At 48.3% G+C, this 19,602-nt stretch overlaps 1 protein-coding gene across 1 annotated transcript in view; it reads left to right on the forward strand.

Annotated features, from left to right (window-relative positions):
• The window catches only part of LOC134933200 (A disintegrin and metalloproteinase with thrombospondin motifs 2-like), a 968,191-nt gene that overhangs the window by 807,055 nt on the left and 141,534 nt on the right, over window positions 1-19,602 (forward strand). The window contains exon 17 of the mRNA XM_063928241.1: window positions 12,550-12,709. Within this exon, the coding sequence (XP_063784311.1) occupies window positions 12,550-12,709 (160 nt within the window). The remainder of the gene's footprint in view (window positions 1-12,549; window positions 12,710-19,602) is intronic.

Here is a 19,602-nt window from a genome sequence, read left to right on the forward strand (position 1 = left end):
ACGGGCGGGAGAGTGCGGATGACTCTGCAGCACCGAGTGAGAGAACTCCAGGTCCTCCTCAGCCAGGGTGTGCCCCTGACCAAGTAGCAGCTCGGCAAAGTTGTAAAGCCGAGACCCCTCGGGCAGTCGCCCAAGATGAGCCCACCTTCCTTGTGGAATGGGCATTTATATATTTTGGCTGTGGAAGTCCTGCCACAGAATGTGCAAGCTGAATTGTACTACACATTCAACTAGCAATCGTCTGCTTAGAAGCAAGAGCACCCAGTTTTTTTTGGGTGCATACAGGATAACAGCAAGTCAGTTTTCCTGACTCCAGCCGTCCTGGAATTCTATATTTTCAGGGCCCTGACAACATCTAGCAACTTGGAGTCCTCCAAGTCTCTAGTAGCCGCAGGTACCACAATAAGCTGGTTCAGGTGAAACGCTGACACCACCTTAGGGAGAAACTGGGGACGAGTCCGCAGCTCTGCCCTGTCCGAATGGACAATCAGATATGGGCTTTTGTGAGACAAAGCCGCCAATTCTGACACTCGCCTGGCCGAGGCCAGGGCCAACATCATGGTCACTTTCCATGTGAGATATTTCAAATCCACAGATTTGAGCGGTTTAAACCAACGTGATTTGAGGAATCCCAGGACTACGTTGAGATCCCACAGTGCCACTGGAGGCACAAAAGGGGGTTGTATATGCAGTACTCCCTTGTTAAATTTCTGGACTTCAGGAACTGAAGCCAATTTTATTTTATTTTTTCTGGAAGAAAATCGACAGGGCCGAAATTTGAACCTTAATGGACCCCAATTTGAGGCCCATAGACACTCCTGTTTGCAGGAAATGCAGGAATCGACCGAGTTGAAATTTCTTCGTGGGGCCTTCCTGGCCTCACACCACGCAACATATTTTCGCCACATGTGGTGATAATGTTGTGCGGTCACCTCCTTCCTGGCTTTGACCAGGGTAGGAATGACCTCTTCCGGAATGCCTTTTTTTTTTCTTAGGATCCGGCGTTCAACCGCCATGCCGTCAAACGCACCCGCGGTAAGTCTTGGAACAGACATGGTACTTGCTGAAGCAAGTCCCTTCTTATCGGCAGAGGCCCTGAGTCCTCTGTGAGCATCTCATGAAGTTCCGGGTACCAAGTCCTTCTTGGCCCATCCGGAGCCACGAGTATAGTTCTTACTCCTCTACGTCTTATAATTCTCAGTACCTTTGGTATGAGAAGCAGAGGAGGGAAGACATACACCGACTGGTACACCCATGGTGTTACCAGAACGTCCACAGCTATTTCCTGAGGGTCTCTTGACCTGGCGCAATACCTGTCCAGTTTTTTGTTCAGGCGGGACGCCATCATGTCCACCTTTGGTCTTTCCCAACGGTGCACAATCATGTGGAAACAACTTCTCGATGAAGTCCCCACTCTCCCGGGTGGAGGTCGTGCTGAGGAAGTCTGCTTCCCAGTTGTCCACTCCCGGAATGAAAACTGCTGACAGTGCTATCACATGATTTTCCGCCCAGCGAAGAATCCTTGCAGTTTCTGCCATTGTCCTCCTGCTTCTTGTGCCGCCCTGTCTGTTTACGTGGGCGACTGCCGTGATGTTGTCCCACTGGATCAATACCGGCTGACCTTGAAGCAGAGGTCTTGCTAAGCTTAGAGCATTGTAAATTGCTCTTAGCTCCAGTATATTTATGCGGAGAGAAGTCCCCAGACTTGATCACACTCCCTGGAAATTTTTTCCCTGTGTGACTGCTCCCCAGCCTTTCAAGCTGGAATCCGTGGTCACCAGGACCCAGTCCTGAATGCATAACTGTGGCACTTTAGTAGATGAGCACTCTGCAGCCACCACAGAAGAGACACCCTTGTCCTTGGAGACAGGGTTATCCGCTGATGCATCTGAAGATGCGATCCGGACCATTTGTCCAGCAGATCCCACTGAAAAGTTCTTGCGTGAAATCTGCCGAATGGAATCGCTTCGTAAGAAGCCACCATTTTTCCCAGGACCCTTGTGCAATGATGCACTGACACTTTTCCTGGTTTTTGGAGGTTCCTGACTAGCTCGGATAACTCCCTGGCTTTCTCCTCCGGGAGAAACACCTTTTTCTGGACTGTGTCCAGAATCATCCCTAGGGACAGCAGACGTGTCGTCGGAGACAGCTGCGATTTTGGAATATTTAGAATCCACCCGTGCTGTCGTAGAACTACTTGAGATAGTGCTACTCAGACCTCCAACTGTTCTCTGGACCTTGCCCTTATCAGGAGATCGTCCAAGTAAGGGATAATTAAGACGCCTTTTCTTTGAAGAAGAATCATCATTTCGGCCATTACCTTGGTAAAGACCCGGGGTGCCGTGGACAATCCAAACGGCAGCGTCTGAAACTGATAGTGACAGTTTTGTACCACGAACCTGAGGTACCCTTTGTGAGAAGAGCAAATTTGGACATGGAGGTAAGCATCCTTGATGTCCAGGGACACCATATAGTCCCCTTCTTCCTGGTTCGCTATCACTGCTCTGAGTGACTCCATTTAGAATAGGTCTCACCGAGCCGTCTGGCTTCAGTACCACAATATAGTGTGGAATAATACCCCTTTACTTGTTGTAGGAGGGGTACTTTGATTATCACCTGCTGGGAATACAGCTTGTGAATTGTTTCCAATACTGCCTCCCTGTCGGAGGTAGACGTTGGTAAAGCAAACTTCAGGAACCTGCGAGGGGGAGACGTCTCGAATTTCCAATCTGTACCCCTGGGATACTACTTGTAGGATCCAGGGGTCCACTTGCGAGTGAGCCCACTGCGTGCTGAAACTCTTGAGACGACCCCCCACCGCACCTGTTTGTACGGCCCCAGCGTCATGCTGAGGACTTGGCAGAAGCGGTGGAAGGCTTCTGTTCCTGGGAATGGGCTGCCTGCTGCAGTCTTCTTCCCTTACCTCTATCCCTGGGCAGATATTATGGGGACGAAAGGACTGAGGCTGAAAAGACTATGTCTTTTTCTGCTGAGATGTGACTTGGGGTAAAAAAGGTGGATTTTCTAGCTGTTGCCGTGGCCACCAGGTCCGATGGACCGACCCCAAATAACTCCTCCCCTTTATACGGCAATACTTCCATGTGCCGTTTGGAATCTGCATCACCTGACCACTGTCGTGTCCATAAACATCGTCTGGCAGATATGGACATCGCACTTACTCTTGATGCCAGAGTTTCGCATATATAGAAATGCATCTTTTAAATGCTCTATAGTCAATAAAATACTGTCCCTGTCAAGGGTATCAATATTTCCAGTCAGGGAATCCGACCAAGCCACCCCAGCGCTGCCCATCCAGGCTGAGGCGATCGCTGGTCGCAGTATAACACCAGTATGTGTGTATATACTTTTTAGGATATTTTCCAACCTCCTATCAGTTGGCTCCTTGAGGGCGTCCGTATCTGGAGACGGTAACGCCACTTGTTTTTATAAGCGTGTGAGCGCCTTATCCACCCTAAGGTGTGTTTCCCAATGCGCCATAACTTCTGGCGGGAAAGGGTATACCGCCAATAATTTTCTATCGGGGGAAACCCACGCATCATCACACATTTAATTTAATTTATCTGATTCAGGAAAAACCACATGTAGTTTTTTCACACTCCACATAATACCCTTTTTTGTGGTACTTGTAGTATCAGAAATATGTAACATCTCCTTCATTGCCCTTAACAAGTAACGTGTGGCCCTAAAGGAAAATACGTTTGTTTCTTCACCGTCGGCACTGGAGTCAGTGTCCGTGTCTGTGTCTGTGTCGACCGACTGAGGTAAAAGGACGTTTTAACGCCCCTGACGGTGTTTTAGACGCCTGGACAGGTACTAATTGGTTTGCCGGCCGTCTCATGTCGTCAACCGACCTTGCAGCGTGTTGACATTATCACGTAATTCCTTAAATAAGCCATCCATTCCGGTGTCGACTCCCTAGAGAGTGACATCACCATTACCGGCAATTGCTCCGCCTCCTCACCAACATCGTCCTCATACATGTCGACACACAAGTACCGACACACAGCACACACACAGGGAATGCTCTGATAGAGGACAGGACCCCACTAGCCCTTTGGGGAGACAGAGGGAGAGTTTGCCAGCACACACCAAAAACGCTATATTATACAGGGACAACCTTTATATAAGTGTTTTTCCCTTATAGCATTTTAATATATATATACATATCGCCAAATAAGTGCCCCCCCTCTCTGTTTTAACCCTGTTTCTGTAGTGCAGTGCAGGGGAGAGCCTGGGAGCCTTCCCACCAGCCTTTCTGTGAGGGAAAATGGCGCTGTGTGCTGAGGAGAATAGGCTCCGCCCCCTTTTCGGCGGGCTTCTTCTCCCATTTTTCTGAGACCTGGCAGGGGTTAAATACATCCATATAGCCTCCAGGGGCTATATGTGATGTATTTTTAGCCAGAATAAGGTATTACACATTGCTGCCCAGGGCGCCCCCAGCAATGCCCTGCACCCTCCGTGACCGTTGGTGTGAAGTGTGTGACAACAATGGCGCACAGCTGCAGTGCTGTGCGCTACCTTCATGAAGACTGAAAAGCCTTCTGCCGCCGGTTTCTGGACCTTCAATCTTCAGCATCTGCAAGGGGGGTCGGCGGCGCGGCTCCGGGACGAACCCCAGGGTGAGACCTGTGTTCCGACTCCCTCTGGAGCTAATGGTGTCCAGTAGCCTAAGAAGCCAATCCATCCTGCACGCAGGTGAGTTGAACTTCTCTCCCCTAAGTCCCTCGATGCAGTGAGCCTGTTGCCAGCAGGACTCACTGAAAATAAGAAACCTAAAAACTTTTTCTAAGCAGCTCCTTAAGAGAGCCACCTAGATTGCACCCTGCTCGGACGGGCACAAAAACCTAACTGAGGCTTGGAGGAGGGTCATAGGGGGAGGAGCCAGTACACACCACCTGATCCTAAAGCTTTAGTTTTGTGCCCTGTCTCCTGCGGAGCCGCTAATCCCCATGGTCCTGACGGAGTCCCCAGCATCCACTTAGGACGTCAGAGAAATGGGGGAGTGGACAATTTTGGCCTATACAGATGTGTCCTCATACATCTTTGCAACAGTCACGCCAAACAGCTCCTCTTGGCACTCCAGATCGCGTGAGAATCTTCTAGTGTTGGGTGTCTTTTTATTTGCTTGTTTTGCTGAAAATGAATCTTAGTCACAACACAATGTGACTAGGAGGCACGAGTAGACTATGCTGATCAATTTGATATATGATAGAGATGAGCGCCTGAAATTTTTCGGGTTTTGTGTTTTGGTTTTGGGTTCGGTTCCGCGGCCGTGTTTTGGGTTCGAACGCGTTTTGGCAAAACCTCACCGAATTTTTTTTGTCGGATTCGGGTGTGTTTTGGATTCGGGTGTTTTTTTCAAAAAACACTAAAAAACAGCTTAAATCATAGAATTTGGGGGTCATTTTGATCCCAAAGTATTATTAACCTCAAAAACCATAATTTACACTCATTTTCAGTCTATTCTGAATACCTCACACCTCACAATATTATTTTTAGTCCTAAAATTTGCACCGAGGTCGCTGTGTGAGTAAGATAAGCGACCCTAGTGGCCGACACAAACACCGGGCCCATCTAGGAGTGGCACTGCAGTGTCACGCAGGATGTCCCTTCCAAAAAACCCTCCCCAAACAGCACATGACGCAAAGAAAAAAAGAGGCGCAATGAGGTAGCTGTGTGAGTAAGATTAGCGACCCTAGTGGCCGACACAAACACCGGGCCCATCTAGGAGTGGCACTGCAGTGTCACGCAGGATGTCCCTTCCAAAAAACCCTCCCCAAACAGCACATGACGCAAAGAAAAAAAGAGGCGCAATGAGGTAGCTGACTGTGTGAGTAAGATTAGCGACCCTAGTGGCCGACACAAACACCGGGCCCATCTAGGAGTGGCACTGCAGTGTCACGCAGGATGTCCCTTCCAAAAAACCCTCCCCAATCAGCACATGATGCAAAGAAAAAGAAAAGAAAAAAGAGGTGCAAGATGGAATTGTCCTTGGGCCCTCCCACCCACCCTTATGTTGTATAAACAAAACAGGACATGCACACTTTAACCAACCCATCATTTCAGTGACAGGGTCTGCCACACGACTGTGACTGATATGACGGGTTGGTTTGGACCCCCCCCAAAAAAGAAGCAATTAATCTCTCCTTGCACAAACTGGCTCTACAGAGGCAAGATGTCCACCTCATCTTCACCCTCCGATATATCACCGTGTACATCCCCCTCCTCACAGATTATCAATTCGTCCCCACTGGAATCCACCATCTCAGCTCCCTGTGTACTTTGTGGAGGCAATTGCTGCTGGTCAATGTCTCCGCGGAGGAATTGATTATAATTCATTTTAATGAACATCATCTTCTCCACATTTTCTGGATGTAACCTCGTACGCCGATTGCTGACAAGGTGAGCGGCGGCACTAAACACTCTTTCGGAGTACACACTTGTGGGAGGGCAACTTAGGTAGAATAAAGCCAGTTTGTGCAAGGGCCTCCAAATTGCCTCTTTTTCCTGCCAGTATAAGTACGGACTGTGTGACGTGCCTACTTGGATGCGGTCACTCATATAATCCTCCACCATTCTATCAATGTTGAGAGAATCATATGCAGTGACAGTAGACGACATGTCCGTAATCGTTGTCAGGTCCTTCAGTCCGGACCAGATGTCAGCATCAGCAGTCGCTCCAGACTGCCCTGCATCACCGCCAGCGGGTGGGCTCGGAATTCTGAGCCTTTTCCTCGCACCCCCAGTTGCGGGAGAATGTGAAGGAGGAGATGTTGACAGGTCGCGTTCCGCTTGACTTGACAATTTTGTCACCAGCAGGTCTTTCAACCCCAGCAGACTTGTGTCTGCCGGAAAGAGAGATCCAAGGTAGGCTTTAAATCTAGGATCGAGCACGGTGGCCAAAATGTAGTGCTCTGATTTCAACAGATTGACCACCCGTGAATCCTGGTTAAGCGAATTAAGGGCTGCATCCACAAGTCCCACATGCCTAGCGGAATCGCTCCCTTTTAGCTCCTTCTTCAATGCCTCCAGCTTCTTCTGCAAAAGCCTGATGAGGGGAATGACCTGACTCAGGCTGGCAGTGTCTGAACTGACTTCACGTGTGGCAAGTTCAAAGGGCATCAGAACCTTGCACAACGTTGAAATCATTCTCCACTGCACTTGAGACAGGTGCATTCCACCTCCTATATCGTGCTCAATTGTATAGGCTTGAATGGCCTTTTGCTGCTCCTCCAACCTCTGAAGCATATAGAGGGTTGAATTCCACCTCGTTACCACTTCTTGCTTCAGATGATGGCAGGGCAGGTTCAGTAGTTTTTGGTGGTGCTCCAGTCTTCTGTACGTGGTGCCTGTACGCCGAAAGTGTCCCGCAATTCTTCTGGCCACCGACAGCATCTCTTGCACGCCCCTGTCGTTTTTTAAAAAATTCTGCACCACCAAATTCAAGGTATGTGCAAAACATGGGACGTGCTGGAATTTGCCCATATTTAATGCACACACAATATTGCTGGCGTTGTCCGATGCCACAAATCCACAGGAGAGTCCAATTGGGGTAAGCCATTCCGCGATGATCTTCCTCAGTTGCCGTAAGAGGTTTTCAGCTGTGTGCGTATTCTGGAAAGCGGTGATACAAAGCGTAGCCTGCCTAGGAAAGAGTTGGCGTTTGCGAGATGCTGCTACTGGTGCCGCCGCTGCTGTTCTTGCGGCGGGAGTCCATACATCTACCCAGTGGGCTGTCACAGTCATATAGTCCTGACCCTGCCCTGCTCCACTTGTCCACATGTCCGTGGTTAAGTGGACATTGGGTACAACTGCATTTTTTAGGACACTGGTGAGTCTTTTTCTGACGTCCGTGTACATTCTCGGTATCGCCTGCCTAGAGAAGTGGAACCTAGATGGTATTTGGTAACGGGGGCACACTGCCTCAATAAATTGTCTAGTTCCCTGTGAACTAACGGCGGATACCGGACGCACGTCTAACACCAACATAGTTGTCAAGGCCTGAGTTATCCGCTTTGCAGTAGGATGACTGCTGTGATATTTCATCTTCCTCGCAAAGGACTGTTGAACAGTCAATTGCTTACTGGAAGTAGTACAAGTGGGCTTACGACTTCCCCTCTGGGATGACCATCGACTCCCAGCGGCAACAACAGCAGCGCCAGCAGCAGTAGGCGTTACACGCAAGGATGCATCGGAGGAATCCCAGGCAGGAGAGGACTCGTCAGAATTGCCAGTGACATGGCCTGCAGGACTATTGGCATTCCTGGGGAAGGAGGAAATTGACACTGAGGGAGTTGGTGGGGTGGTTTGCGTGAGCTTGGTTACAAGAGGAAGGGATTTACTGGTCAGTGGACTGCTTCCGCTGTCACCCAAAGTTTTTGAACTTGTCACTGACTTATTATGAATGCGCTGCAGGTGACGTATAAGGGAGGATGTTCCGAGGTGGTTAACGTCCTTACCCCTACTTATTACAGCTTGACAAAGGGAACACACGGCTTGACACCTGTTGTCCGCATTTCTGGTGAAATACCTCCACACCGAAGAGCTGATTTTTTTGGTATTTTCACCTGGCATGTCAACGGCCATATTCCTCCCACGGACAACAGGTGTCTCCCCGGGTGCCTGACTTAAACAAACCACCTCACCATCAGAATCCTCCTGGTCAATTTCCTCCCCAGCGCCAGCAACACCCATATCCTCCTCATCCTGGTGTACTTCAACACTGACATCTTCAATCTGACTATCAGGAACTGGACTGCGGGTGCTCCTTCCAGCACTTGCAGGGGGCGTGCAAATGGTGGAAGGCGCATGCTCTTCACGTCCAGTGTTGGGAAGGTCAGGCATCGCAACCGACACAATTGGACTCTCCTTGTGGATTTGGGATTTCGAAGAATGCACAGTTCTTTGCTGTGCTGCTTTTGCCAGCTTGAGTCTTTTCATTTTTCTAGCGAGAGGCTGAGTGCTTCCATCCTCATGTGAAGCTGAACCACTAGCCATGAACATAGGCCAGGGCCTCAGCCGTTCCTTGCCACTCCGTGTGGTAAATGGCATATTGGCAAGTTTACGCTTCTCCTCCGACAATTTTATTTTAGGTTTTGGAGTCCTTTTTTTTCTGATATTTGGTGTTTTGGATTTGACATGCTCTGTACTATGACATTGGGCATCGGCCTTGGCAGACGACGTTGCTGGCATTTCATCGTCTCGGCCATGACTAGTGGCAGCAGCTTCAGCACGAGGTGGAAGTGGATCTTGATCTTTCCCTAATTTTGGAACCTCAACATTTTTGTTCTCCATATTTTAATAGGCACAACTAAAAGGCACCTCAGGTAAACAATGGAGATGGATACTAGTATACAATTATGGACTGCCTGCCGACTGCAGACACAGAGGTAGCCACAGCCGTGAACTACCGTACTGTACTGTGTCTGCAGCTAATATAGACTGGTTGATAAAGAGAAGATGTCTATGTAACTATGTATGTATAAAGAAGACTGAAAAAAATCCACGGTTAGGTGGTATACAATTATGGACGGACTGCCTGCCGAGTGCAGACACAGAGGTAGCCACAGCCGTGAACTACCGTACTGTACTGTGTCTGCAGCTAATATAGACTGGTTGATAAAGAGAAGATGTCTATGTAACTATGTATGTATAAAGAAGAATGAAAAAAATCCACGGTTAGGTGGTATACAATTATGGATTGACTGCCTGCCGAGTGCAGACACAGAGGTAGCCACAGCCGTGAACTACCGTACTGTACTGTGTCTGCAGCTAATATAGACTGGTTGATAAAGAGAAGATGTCTATGTAACTATGTATGTATAAAGAAGAATGAAAAAAAACCACGGTTAGGTGGTATACAATTATGGACGGACTGCCTGCCGAGTGCAGACACAGAGGTAGCCACAGCCGTGAACTACCGTACTGTACTGTGTCTGCAGCTAATATAGACTGGTTGATAAAGAGAAGATGTCTATGTAACTATGTATGTATAAAGAAGAATGAAAAAAATCCACGGTTAGGTGGTATTACAATTATGGACGGACTGCCTGCCGGGTGCAGAGACACAGAGGTAGCCACAGCCGTGAACTACCGTACTGTGTCTGCTGCGACTGGATGATAAATGATATAAAAAATATATATATATCACTACTGCAGCCGGACAGGTATATATTATATATTATATAATGACGGACCTGCTGGACACTGTCTGTCAGCAGAATGAGTTTTATTTTTATAGAATAAAAAAAAAAAAAACACACAAGTGAAGTCACACGACGAGTGTTTAACTTTTTCAGGCAATCACAATATAAGTATACTACTAACTATACTGGTGGTCAGTGTGGTCAGGTCACTGGTCAGTCACACTGGCAGTGGCACTCCTGCAGCAAAAGTGTGCACTGTTTAATTTTAATATAATATGTACTCCTGGCTCCTGCTATAACCTATAACTGGCACTGCAGTAGTGCTCCCCAGTCTCCCCCACAATTATAAGCTGTGTGAGCTGAGCAGTCAGACAGATATATAATATATATAGATGATGCAGCACACTGGCCTGAGCCTGAGCAGTGCACACAGATATGGTATGTGACTGACTGAGTCACTGTGTGTATCGCTTTTTTCAGGCAGAGAACGGATATATTAAATAAACTGCACTGTGTGTCTGGTGGTCACTCACTATATAATATATTATGTACTCCTGGCTCCTGCTATAACCTATAACTGGCACTGCAGTAGTGCTCCCCAGTCTCCCCCACAATTATAAGCTGTGTGAGCTGAGCAGTCAGACAGATATATATAATATTATATATAGATAATAGATGATGCAGCACACTGGCCTGAGCCTGAGCAGTGCACACAGATATGGTATGTGACTGACTGAGTCACTGTGTGTATCGCTTTTTTCAGGCAGAGAACGGATATATTAAATAAACTGCACTGTGTGTCTGGTGGTCACTCACTATATAATATATTATGTACTCCTGGCTCCTGCTATAACCTATAACTGGCACTGCAGTAGTGCTCCCCTGTCTCCCCCACAATTATAAGCTGTGTGAGCTGAGCAGTCAGACAGATATATATAATATTATATATAGATAATAGATGATGCAGCACACTGGCCTGAGCCTGAGCAGTGCACACAGATATGGTATGTGACTGACTGAGTCACTGTGTGTATCGCTTTTTTCAGGCAGAGAACGGATATATTAAATAAACTGCACTGTGTGTCTGGTGGTCACTCACTATATAATATATTATGTACTCCTGGCTCCTGCTATAACCTATAACTGGCACAGCAGTAGTGCTCCCCAGTCTCCCCCACAATTATAAGCTGTGTGAGCTGAGCAGTCAGACAGATATATATAATATTATATATAGATAATAGATGATGCAGCACACTGGCCTGAGCCTGAGCAGTGCACACAGATATGGTATGTGACTGAGTCACTGTGTGCTGTGTATCGCTTTTTTCAGGCAGAGAACGGATTATAAAGTAAACTGCACTGTCCTCACTAGTAAACTCTCTCCACTCAGTCTCTACACTTCTACAGTAACAGTACTCCTCCTAGTCAGCTCCAGTAAATCTCTCTCAGTCTCTTATAATCTAAATGGAGAGGACGCCAGCCACGTCCTCTCCCTATCAATCTCAATGCACGTGTGAAAATGGCGGCGACGCGCGGCTCCTTATATAGAATCCGAGTCTCGCGATAGAATCCGAGCCTCGCGAGAATCCGACAGCGTCATGATGACGTTCGGGCGCGCTCGGGTTAACCGAGCAAGGCGGGAAGATCCGAGTCGCTCGGACCCGTGAAAAAAAACATGAAGTTCTGGCGGGTTCGGATTCAGAGAAACCGAACCCGCTCATCTCTAATATATGACACTTGTACACAGTATCTGTGTGCGTCTGAGTCTCTGAATCTGTATACGAAGTGCTACAATGTAGATGCCACAGCTTTTTTCCAATGCAAGTTCTGTTCTGCTCCATTCACAGTCTCGGTCAGACACAATATACAAATGTCATATATCAAATTACTCAGCCAACGTTAACAGAGTTGTACGGGACCTGCCAAATCACTCATGCCAGACATTTTGCGCTGCATGGCATATTGAGGCTAAATGTATTAAGACACATCTGTAGCTATCATTTACTGTATCTAGCAAAGTCTATAAAATGGCAGTTGAAAGTTTGTTGCTATGGGCAACTTCTTAACAGAGGGATTTAACTTAAAGTTAAGCTGGGTACTCATTATACGATAATTTATAATGGATCAGTAACATTACTGGATCAATAATGCAGCAGGAGGCGTGACGCTTCCTGCTGCATTACCATATTAGTGCTATTGCTGCTGATTCCATGTAAGCATCAGTGATAGCGCCTCCATCCACATCCAAATCAGGCCCCATGTGTTTCTGTAATTCATTAGCCATCACCTTTTAGAATGTAACATATTTATACTGCATTCAAGATTCTATCTATTAAAGATGTGCTTTCTTTTTGATATGCAAATACTTTTTATTTTTTACCAGGTAATTCCTCATGGACATGTGAAACTGTCATTGTCCTATAAATACATGATACATGAAGATTCCTTGAATGTAGGTAACAACTACGTTCTGGAGGAGGAAGTTATTGAGTATGAGTGGGCTTTGAAGAAATGGTCTCATTGTACCAAACCTTGTGGAGGAGGTAATTATTATTATGCTTTATTTTTGTATTTAACAAAAACTTATTATATGGTGTACAACACATGTAAAAAATAAAACGAGTTTTATGGTAAGAACTTACCTTTGTTAAAACTCTTTCTGCGAGGTACACTGGGCTCCGGACAATGGGGTGTAGAGTAGGATCTTGATCCGAGTCACCAACAGGCTCAAAGCTTTGACTGTTCCCAGAATGCACAGCACCGCCTCCTATATCACCCCGCCTCCCAGTACAGTAGCTCAGTTTTTAGTTAACCAGCCAATGCAGTAGCAGGAAAAGAGACGACAACAGTTAGTAGCCACATACACCACACTCTCACGACAAGAGAAGTGTCAGCGGCTAATGCCATACTAACCCAAAGAAGCTAAGTGCGTCAGGGTGGGCGCCTTGTGGAGCCCAGTGTACCTCGCAGAAAGAGTTTTAACAAAGGTAAGTTCTTACCATAAAACTCGTTTTCTGCTGAGGGGTACACTGGGCTCCACAAGGATTAGACAATGGGGATGTCCTAAAACAGTTCCTTATGGGAGGGGATGCACTGTAGCGGGCACAAGAACCCGGCGTCCAAAGGAAGTATCCTGGGAAGCGGCAGTATCGAAGGCATAGAACCTTATGAACGTGCTCCCGGAGGACCACGTAGCCGCCTGGCACAATTGATCAAGGGTCGCACCACGTTGGGCCGCCCAAGAAGGTCCAACAGACCGAGTAGAATGAGCATTAATGTGATCAGGAGCTGACAGACCAGCCCTCACATAAGCATGTGCAATCACCATTCTAATCCATCTGGCCAGGGTCTGCTTGTGAGCAGGCCGGCCACGTTTGTGAAATCCAAACAAAACAAATAGAGAATCAGATTTTCGAATAGAAGCAGTTCTCTTCACATAGATACGGAGAGCCCATACCACATCCAAAGACCGCTCTTTGGGAGACAAATCAGGAGAGACAAAGGCCGGAACCAGTGTCTCCTGATTAAGGTGGAACGAAGGAAACCACCTTAGGTAAATATCCGGGACGAGTCCTAAGAACCGCCCGGTCACGGTGAAAAATCAAATATAGGGAACTACAAGACAAGGCACCCAGATCCGACACTCTTCTAGCAGAGGCAATAGCCAGCAAGAACACCACCTTAAAAGAAAGCCACTTAAGGTCAGCTGAACCAAGGGGTTCAAATGGAGGTTCCTGCAACGCCTCCAACACCACCGACAAGTCCCAAGGAACCACAGGCAGGACATAGGGAGGTTGGATACTCAACACACACTGAGTGAAAGTATGAACATCAGGCAAAGTCGCAGTTTTTCTCTGAAACCACACGACAAGGCAAAAATATGAACCTTGAGGGAGGCCAGACGCAGGCCTAACTCTAAGCCTTGCTGCAGAAAAGCCAAAAGCTTGGCTGTACTAAACTTGGAAGCGTCATAATTGTTAGATGCGCACCAAACAAAGTAGGAATGCCAGACCCTATGGTAAATCCGAGCAGAAGCCGGTTTCCGGGCCCGCAACATAGTTTTAATGACCTCTTCAGAAAAACCCTTAGCCCTCAAGACGGAAGCTTCAAGAGCCACGCCGTCAAAGACAGCCGGGCTAGGTCCTGGTAGACACAGGGGCCCTGAACGAGGAGGTCTGGGCGTTGTGGAAGTAGAATTGGACGCTCTGACGACAGGCCCTGCAGGTCTGAGAACCAGTGCCGTCTGGGCCACGCTGGAACTATGAGAAGCAGATTTCCTTTTTCTTGCTTGAACTTCCGAATTACCCTGGGCAGGAGTGACACCGGAGGGAACACGTACGGCAGCCGAAACTTCCACGGCACCGTGAGCGCATCCACGAATGCTGCTTGAGGATCCCTTGTCCTTGCTCCGAAGACCGGAACCTTGTGATTGTGTCGAGACGCCATCAGATCCACCTCTGGAAGACCCCACTTTTCCACGAGGAGTTGAAACACTTCTGGATGGAGGCCCCACTCGCCGGCATGCACGTCCTGACGACTGAGAAAGTCTGCTTCCCAAATCAGGACTCCCGGAATTAATATTGCCGATAGATGGCATTCCGCCCAACGTAGAATCCGTGAGACTTCCTTCATTGCCAAACGGCTTCGAGTGCCGCCTTGAAGATTTATGTAAGCCACTGCAGTGGTGTTGTCTGACTTTACTTGAACAGGACGGTTCTGAATTAAATGCTGGGCCAGGTTTAACGCATTGAAGACCGCCTGCAATTCCAGAATGTTGATCGAGAGGAGAGATTCGTCCTTGGTCCACCAACCCTGAAGGGAGTGCTGCTCCAGCACCAAGCCCCAACCTCTTAGACTGGCATCTGTCATCAACAGGACCCAGTTGGATATCCAGAAGGGACGGCCCCTGCACAATTGTTGGTCCTGGAGCCACCAGAGCAGCGACAGACGAACCTCCGGAGTCAATGAGATCATGTGAGACCTGATCCGGTGAGGCAGGCCGTCCCACTTGGTTAGAATTAGCCTCTGGAGATGGCGAGTATGGAATTGAGCATACTCCACCATGTTGAATGCTGATACCATGAGGCCCAGCACCTGCATTGCCGAATGTATCGACACTTGCGGACGAGAAAGGAAGCAATGAATCCTGTCCTGAAGCTTCAGGACTTTCTCCTGAGACAAGAACAACCTCTGGTTGTGAGTGTCCAACAGCGTTCCCAGGTGCACCATGCTCTGAGCAGGGACCAGGGAGGATTTCTTCCAGTTGATGAGCCACCCGTGGGCTTTTAGAAACCGGACCGTCATATCCAGATGACGTAGGAGAAGATCTGGGGAATTTGGCAGGATTAACAAGTCGTCCAGATACGGCAGTATCCTGACCCCTTGACGGCGGAGTACCACCGTCATCACCGCCATAACTTTGGTGAAGACTCGCGGAGCCGTTCTTAAACCAAAAGGTAATGCCCGAAACTGGTAATGGATGTTGCCAATAGCAAACCTCAGGTATTGTTGATGTGACGCTGCTATAGGAATATGCAGGTAAGCATCCTGTATGTCCAGGGAGACCATGTATTTCCCAGGTTCCAAGGCCAGAACTATAGAGCGAAGGGTTTCCATACGGAACTTGGAAATCTTCACAAACCTGTTCAATGCCATGAGGTTGAGAATGGGCCGGGAGGACCCATTCGGTTTCTGGACTGGAAACAGCGGAGAATAGTACCCCTGGCCCCTCTGAGCAATAGGTACCTGTACTACGACTCCTGTATCCAGGAGGGTCTGTACCACCGAGTGTAGAGTTTTTGCCTTTGTCTGGTCCAAAGGGAAGATTGATGAGGGGGTCGGTTTTTGAAGGCTAAGGCGTAACCTCGAGTGACGACTTTCCGTACCCAGGCATCTGAAGTGGTCTTCAACCATTCCTGGGTATACCCTAGAAGCCGGGCCCCCACCCTGGGATCCCCCAGGGGGAGGCCCGCCCCGTCATGCGGCAGGCTTATCGGTTTTGGCAGCTGGATGACGGGCAGCCCAGGCTCTTTTGGGCTTCGGCTTACCAGGTTTGGAAGTGCAGGCCTGCTTATGGTACGCCTGACCTTTTGCTTTACCTGGAGGACGAAAGGGGCGAAAGGACGTACCTTTAGCCTTCGACACAGAAGGAGCGGTATTAGGCAGACAGGCAGTTTTGGCAGTAGCCAAGTCAGCCACTATCTTATTTAAGTCCTCCCCAAACAGAATATCTCCCTTGAAAGGCAGTACCTCCAGGGTTTTTCTAGAGTCCAGATCCACAGACCAGGATCTCAGCCACAATATCCGGCGAGCCAGGACTGACATAGTAGAGGCCTTGGCTGCTAGGATACCGGCATCAGAAGCCGCCTCTTCAATATATCGAGAAGCTGTGACAATATATGACAAGCATTGTCTAGCATGGTCAGAGGAGATTTCAGCTTCTAACTCCAAGGCCCATGCTTCAATAGCCTCAGCAGCCGATGTAGCTGCAATAGTGGGCCTTTGTGCAGCACCCGTGAGGGTGTAAATCGCTTTCAGACAACCCTCCACACGTTTATCCGTAGGCTCTTTTAGAGACGTGACGGTAGTGACAGGTAGAGCTGAGGAAACCACCATCCTAGCCACATGTGAGTCCACTGGAGGAGGCGTTTCACAATTCTTAGACAGCTCTGGCGCGAGGGGATAGCGAGCCAGCATCTTCTTTTGAGGCACAAACTTCGTACCCGGGTTTTCCCAGGGTTCCTGACGTATATCCACTAGGTGATCAGAGTGAGGTAAAACTTGTTTAACCACCTTCTGACGCTTGAACCTATCTGGTTTCTTAGGAGGGACGGATGGCTCGGGATCATCCGCAATCTGCAGAATTAACTTAATAGCCTCCAAAAGATCAGGAACATCCACATGTGAACTACCCTCCCCATCAGCCGTATCTGAGTCAGAACCTGTGGGGTCAGTGTAAGTGCCGTCTTCATCAGACGAGGTGTCAGTGACAGCAGTGGATTGTGAGGAAACAAGCGCTCGCTTAGAGGACCTCTTGGACTTAGGCTAGCGTTGGTCAGACTTTTTAGTAGTCATGGACTGGTTCAACTTCTTTAATTGAGCAGATAAATCGTCCGCCCATGGCGGGTTAGCTGCAGGTACCACATACGGTTGTACCAGCATTGGGGGTCCCATAGGGGGTGTTAGTTTATGAACTAGCATATGCAGAAGCGTGGAAAAAGCGGCCCACGGTGGGTCAGTATGTGCCTCCATTGCCAGAGTCCCACTGGGGAGTAAGGAGCCCCCAGAACCAGAACCCACAGCTGCTATATTCTCCTCATATGTGCCTGTGGCTTCAGCAACACCAGCAGTGTGTTCCGCCCCAGAACCGTGAAGCAGACATGATATAACTTGCATACAAGAAAACAGAATGAGAGAGCGCTAACTGAGATGGATTGTCTTAGGAAATACAGTGATATTTAATAGATTAAAATTAGAATACAAAGTAAAATGATTAAAATGCATCAATGAGCTTCTAGTCACCATACAAATATGAGTTAGTCACTTGCCGCTTGCTCCAATGTCCCCATAGGACCCACACAGTTAAAATGTCCCTTATCCTGGGGCTATTGCACAGTCCCTGGGCCGAAAACTTGTAGTCTCAACGCTGGAGGAATATCTGTCCCAGTAGTGTAGCAATAAAACAGGAAAGTCCTCACCAGTATTGCGTGATTGTAATGAAGTTCGGTCCTTGGTATATGGATGTAGGTTAAAATGGCAGCGCTTTTAGCAGAGTCCACAGTGGTCCAAGCGGTGATGAATAATCCGTGAAGGGGTGACGCAGGCTCACACCTGACGTGTTTCACAGCTAACTGCTGCTTTATCAAAGGACCTTTGACCTTTGTATAGAGTGCACAATGCAACAAAAAAAGTTCTTCTCTAATTGATTTGATTGTCATAAGCTCATGCTTGGATGCCGCCAATGATCCTCTTATGACATGTATCAGCAAGGCCAGCCCTACCCAGTTTGATGCCCTAGGTAAGATTTTAGCTGGTGCCCCCTAGCACTGCTGCTAGTTCCACCTCTGACCCAGTATCCCTTTCACAGCACAGCACCCATCACCCAACAGTACAAATCACATCAGCAGCCAGCAACACCCATCCTCCCTCAGAAAGGGGAAGAGAGGGCTAGAGAGAGAGAGAGCGAGAGAGAAAGAGGGGAGATAGAAAAGGGGGAGAATGAAAAGGAGAAAGAGACAGCAGGGAGAGAGAGGCAAAAGGGGAGAAAGAGAGAGCGAGAGGCTAGAGAGAAAGAGATAAGTGAGACAGGGGGAGTAGGGTGTAAGAGAGAGGGAGTTAAAGAAAGTAAGAGAGCAAAAGCATGAAAGACAAAAAGAAAGAAAAAGAGAGAGAGAAAAGAGGGAGGTGGGGAGAAAGAGAGAGAGGTGGTACAAAGGAGGGGGCATGAGAGGGTGCAGGGAGGAAGAGAGAATGGGAGAGAGAAGAGAATGAGAGAGAGAGCGGGTGGGGGGGACAGAGAGAAAGAAAGGGACTGAGGCGAGACAGAGTGGGGGTGAGAGAGAGAGAGGAGAGAGAGAAAGGGGAGAGAAAAAGAGATGAGAAAGACAGTAGGGTAGAGAAAGCAGTGTAAGAGGGAGAGAGAGAGGAGGAGAGAGAAAAAAGAGATAGAGAGAGGTGAGGGAGAGATGGTTGAGAGAGTGGGGGAGCAGGAAGTAAAAGAGAGAGAGGGGAGGGAGATGGGAGAGAGAGAAGAGGAAAGAGAGAGAGAGGGTTGAGAGAGTGGGGGAGCAGGGAGTACAAGAGAGAGGGAGGGAGATGGGAGAGAAAGAGAGAGGAGGAGAGAGAAAAAAGAGAGAGAGAGAGGGGGAGAGAGAGAGGGTTGACAGAGTGGGGGAGGAGGGAGAGGAAAGATGGAAAGAGTCAAAGGAAGAGCGCAAAAGAAATTAGGGGAAACGGGAGAAAGTGTGTTCAAAAGAAAGAAATAGGGAGAGAGAAAGTGAGGATGAGAGATAAGATTGAGTGAGACGGGGTGAGAGAGAAGGATAAAAGGGAGAGGAAGGTGGGGGAGAGAGCAGGGCAGAGAGAGGGGGCAGAAAAAGAAAGAGAAAATATGAGAGAAAGAGAGAGAGTGAAAGAGAGCAAAAAAAGAGAAAGAAGGGGGTGAGAGAGGGGGGATGGGGGGTGGGAGAGGGGGTGAGAGAGAGGAGATGGGTAAAGATAGAAAAAGAAAACAAGAGGGGGGGTGAGATAGAGGGGAGAAAGAAAGAAAGAAAGAAAGAAAGAAGGGGCGATAGAGAGGGGACAGGGGAAGAGAGAAAAAGGGGACTGGGGGAAAGAGAAAGAAAGAGAAGGGGGTGACAAGAGTGGGCTAGGGGAGAGAAAAAGAAAGAGAAGGGGTGCGAGAGAGGATGGGGGGAAGAGAAAAAGAAAGAGAAGG

The sequence above is a fragment of the Pseudophryne corroboree genome, chromosome 6 (genome assembly GCF_028390025.1).
Source record: "Pseudophryne corroboree isolate aPseCor3 chromosome 6, aPseCor3.hap2, whole genome shotgun sequence".
NCBI lineage: Eukaryota > Metazoa > Chordata > Amphibia > Anura > Myobatrachidae > Pseudophryne > Pseudophryne corroboree.